The sequence below is a fragment of the Lolium perenne genome, chromosome 5 (assembly GCF_019359855.2).
Source record: "Lolium perenne isolate Kyuss_39 chromosome 5, Kyuss_2.0, whole genome shotgun sequence".
NCBI lineage: Eukaryota > Viridiplantae > Streptophyta > Magnoliopsida > Poales > Poaceae > Lolium > Lolium perenne.
The window spans coordinates 258,075,139-258,079,103 of record NC_067248.2 but is presented as its reverse complement, the minus strand read 5'-3'; the positions used below and the strand labels follow the sequence as shown (position 1 = coordinate 258,079,103).

Below are 3,965 nucleotides of genomic sequence, written 5' to 3'. Positions count from 1 at the left end.
AGCGCCTTCCATAAATACACCGGATCATTTCCAAACTTGGAAAGTGACTTCCTATATATGAATCTTATTCTCCGGACCATTCCGGACCTGCTCGCGATCCGAGACTCTGAACAAAATTCTAACTCCGTTCCATATTCCATATCTACTTAAAACGACATCAAACTTTAAGTGTGTCACCCTACGGTTCGTGAACTATGTAGACATGGTCGAGACTTATCCGATAGATTGATTATGAGGCTAAAGCGTCGTAAACTAGAACAAACTAGGGTTTACAACAAAGATTCGATGATCTCGTTCTGGCTCCTCCTAGCCTTTATATAAGAGGATGGGTCTCAGAGTCCAGTTAGGGTCGGTTTACATATATGACTTGCCTAACTAAGAATAAGTCGGCTCTGCGGTGGGCCTTTCCTTACTTGATAAGCTTCGTCTTGCGAGTTTCGACTGCTATCATCATGGGCTTCTTTACAATACACATCAGGGTGATATAAACCTTAAGCCCAATGAAACATATCCATGTCACCCCACAAAATCACCTATAAGGGATAAAGTTGAACAACAAAATATGTATATGTAATAAGCACAATAATATTTTTAGAATTTCAGGTTAGATTCAGATTATATTCAAACTGAATTCAATTTCTGTGTTTGTACTATTTCTTCAAATTTCAGATATTTTTATGAGGATCGAAATATCTCTAGTACCCAACTTTAAAAACTTGGATGATTTAACCGGTTTTGACTACTTCAAAATACGAACTGGACAACCACATAATACTTAGTTTATGGTGTTCTTACTTCTTTTCCGGTTCAACAACCGGTGTGCTTGAAATGGAAAACAAATGTAAACACTGGTCTTTGACTAGGCAGATCGCCACCGATGGCAGACACATCCATTCTCTCTCGCTCACTTAATGTCGGCGTAGTCGACGGCCCCGTAGGGCTGGAACCACTCGGCGAGGAACCCCTTCTTCCTCCTGTGCTCGCACCCCATATCACGGCAAAGCTCGTCGTTGTACCATAGGTTCACGGCGCCGATGCACGGCCTCCACGCGGTCTGCCCGTCCCCGCCGCCCCCGCTCCTCCGCGCGTAGTATTTCCCCCACTCCGTGCAGCTCTCCTCCATCCGCCGCACGCTCGGCAGCCGGAACGCACCGTCCAGCAGCCGCGCCACCCACTTGGCCGCCATCTCGGCCGCGTATATGTTGTTGAGCCCCTCCGCGTAGCCCAGCACCGCCATCTGCGCGACCCGCGGGTGCACGCACTCCCTGTACAGCGGCGTACCGGCGATGATGTCTTTCACCCGCGGCGACACGAACATGTCCCTCAGCTTCTGGTCTCCGCGGAAGCCGGTGGCCAGGATCACCACGTCGGCCGGCACGACGCGCTGCTTCTCGCCACCGCCGTCAAGCACTAGGCCGTCGGCGCAGAAGCTGAATGCTTTGGACCTGGCGAGGACGATGCTGCCTTCCTTCACCCTGTCGTAGAACCCGTCCGGCAGCATGGAGATGAGGCACGACGACACGCACCTCGCGAACCCTTGCCCGGGTTCCATCCCATACTTCCGCATGGGGATCTCCCTCCGGTACCACGCCCCCGTCGCCGCCGATATCGCCCAGGCCAGCGGCGCGAGCAGCGCGGTGAGGAGGCGGGAGGCGGCGCCGGCGCCAGGCTTGGGGACCATGAGCTCGGCGAAGCGGTTCATGTAGAGGTACACGATGCTGACCTTGCCCCACACGTCCGGGCGGTTCAGCAGCATCTGCGGGTTCCGGCACACCATAGTGCACGGCAGCCCGGCGCCGTTGGCCTCTGCGCACTCCGTGGCGATTTCGTAGGCCGTCTTGCCGGCGCCCACGACGGCCACGCGCTTGCCCTTCACCAGCGCAGCGGCGTCCGCGTCGTCCATGTTGGAGAGCTCCATGGAGTGGAGCACCCGCCCCCGAAACGCCTCTGGGCCGCCGTTGGCCGGGAACGACGACGGGATGTTGGGCACGCCGCTAACCCTGCCGATGCAGAGGATCAGAAAGTCGAACTCGTGCGTCTCCGTCTCCGGCTCCTTCTCGCTGGCGCCGTGTTGGCGCACTGTGAGGCGCCAGACGCCCGTGCCATCGCCGAACGCCTCGCCGTTGCCGGCCCACCGCTCCCACCCGTCCGCCGCGTCCTCCGGCTGGGCGCCGACGTACTCCGCGGAGACGACGGTGCTCCTGAACCTGACGCACTCGTCGACGCCGAAGCGGCGCGCGTAGGCGGCGAGGTAGTCAACAACCTGGTCGTGGCGCGGGAACACGTCGGCGGAGTCCGGCCACGGGAAGTCGGAGTAGCGGTACGCGACGGCGGGGGACTGGAGCCTGGTGGAGGCGAGCGTGCGCGTCCACAGCCCGCCCACGGACTCCCCGGCCTCGAACACCACCGGCTGGAAGCCGCGCGCCAGGAGGTGCTTGCACGCCGCCAGGCCGCTCGTGCCGGCGCCCACGACCGCCACCCGCTTCGCCCTGTGATCCATTGCTCAAATGATTTGGAATTCTGTACACTGATGTCTGCTAATGTAATGATTTTTGGCAGGACAGCTGGTAATACTGTATGCAGTGGCGCGGATCACGTGCAACATTTTATAATTGGAAATCAATTACAAGTGCAGTGCCGTTCGTTGGCTGCTTCTTGGTGACAAATGACTGATGAGATTGGAGACGACGGAGAGCTCTCCATGTTTTTTTTGGTACGTATAGTTCTTCAAGTGTTAAATTTCTGTTAGAACGTCTTCAACCGGTGATGTAAAATACATCATCAAAACGTAGTTTTATATCACCTGCATTTATGTGTTTTTTAGTTTTTACACCACCAAAAAAATATTCAGCAAGTCCAGGTGATATGCATTACCTGTGCAATTCCATGTGATGCAAAATAATTTCATAAACAGTTATAGTGTTTGGCACATTTGAGATGAAATCCAACGCCGGCACATAGTTTAACATTTGCCATTTGGACATAATACTACGACGGTTTCGTTCATAGATAGTTCGATCTAGACATTACATAGATGCTTCAACACAAAATATATAGTACTGCAACAGATCGACAATAGATAGTACTACGACACTCGCAGGGCGAGGAACTCCACCTCCTTGCTAGCGATCTTTTCTTTGAATCTCATTTTCGAGGAACACCACACTTATAGCATAAACGATAAATTTAATAATAAATATGGGTTATAGATAATAAATCACTCACTTCTTTATATTTCTTCTCGTGTATGTAGAAAACGTAAATCGAAAGCATTATCTGATTGCGTCGCTCATATATATGATTATAACTGGTTATTAGGTCAATGAAATGTTTGAGTTCTGTTTACTAACAAATAAAGAGAAATATATTACGCTTCGGATTTCAAGTATTTTTTTCGATAAAGGATGCTTTATTATTTTTGGAAAGCAATTACATCCAGCCTTTGCATAATCAGGATGCACACAGCCGTTCAAGTGTCTGGATTCAAAGTATATAAAAACTAGGCGAAATACATATCGAAGAGATGAATCATATGACGCCTAAGATGAGGGTGGCGCTACAATCCGTAGACTATGCTGTCATCCATGTAGGGAAAAAGTATCCCTCGCCGTAGCCTCCAACCGTGTACAGAACTCCGTAAATAGGTCTCGGTTCTCCACCCGCTGAAGAGATAACCACGAACGGAGAATACCTGTACATCTGTAGATGACCTGCCGTGTCGTGGTTCTTCTCCGCCTTGCGCCGCATGGCCCTCTGCATCACGTCTTCATCTGTAACCCCCACACCGTCCTCCGTCAGAGCGTACCTCCCACTCCTCCTCACCATCGGTTGAGCAACCGGTGGAGGACAAGTGGGACGAGGCTGCTGAATGGCGGCAGCCGGCGGACAAGGACTCGAGCGTGGTGAAGATGGTACCGAGCCCGACACCGAGGAAGGTGAAGACGGCGACCTCGGAGCTGAAGAAG

General features: G+C 52.2%; 1 protein-coding gene across 1 annotated transcript; it reads right to left on the bottom strand.

Moving 5' to 3' along the window:
* Window positions 1–721: 721 nt before the first annotated feature.
* On the bottom strand, window positions 722–2,526 carry LOC127302832 (probable flavin-containing monooxygenase 1). The gene has a single exon (XM_051333474.1). It carries the CDS (start codon window positions 2,498–2,500, stop codon window positions 905–907), a length of 1,596 nt encoding a protein of 531 aa, XP_051189434.1. The 5' UTR covers window positions 2,501–2,526; the 3' UTR covers window positions 722–904.
* Window positions 2,527–3,965: the final 1,439 nt, after the last annotated feature.

Coding starts and splice junctions, on each gene's coding strand:
- LOC127302832 (XM_051333474.1), bottom strand. CDS start 2,500: ATGGATCACAGGGCGAAGCGGGTGGCGGTCGTGGGCGCCGGCACGAGC.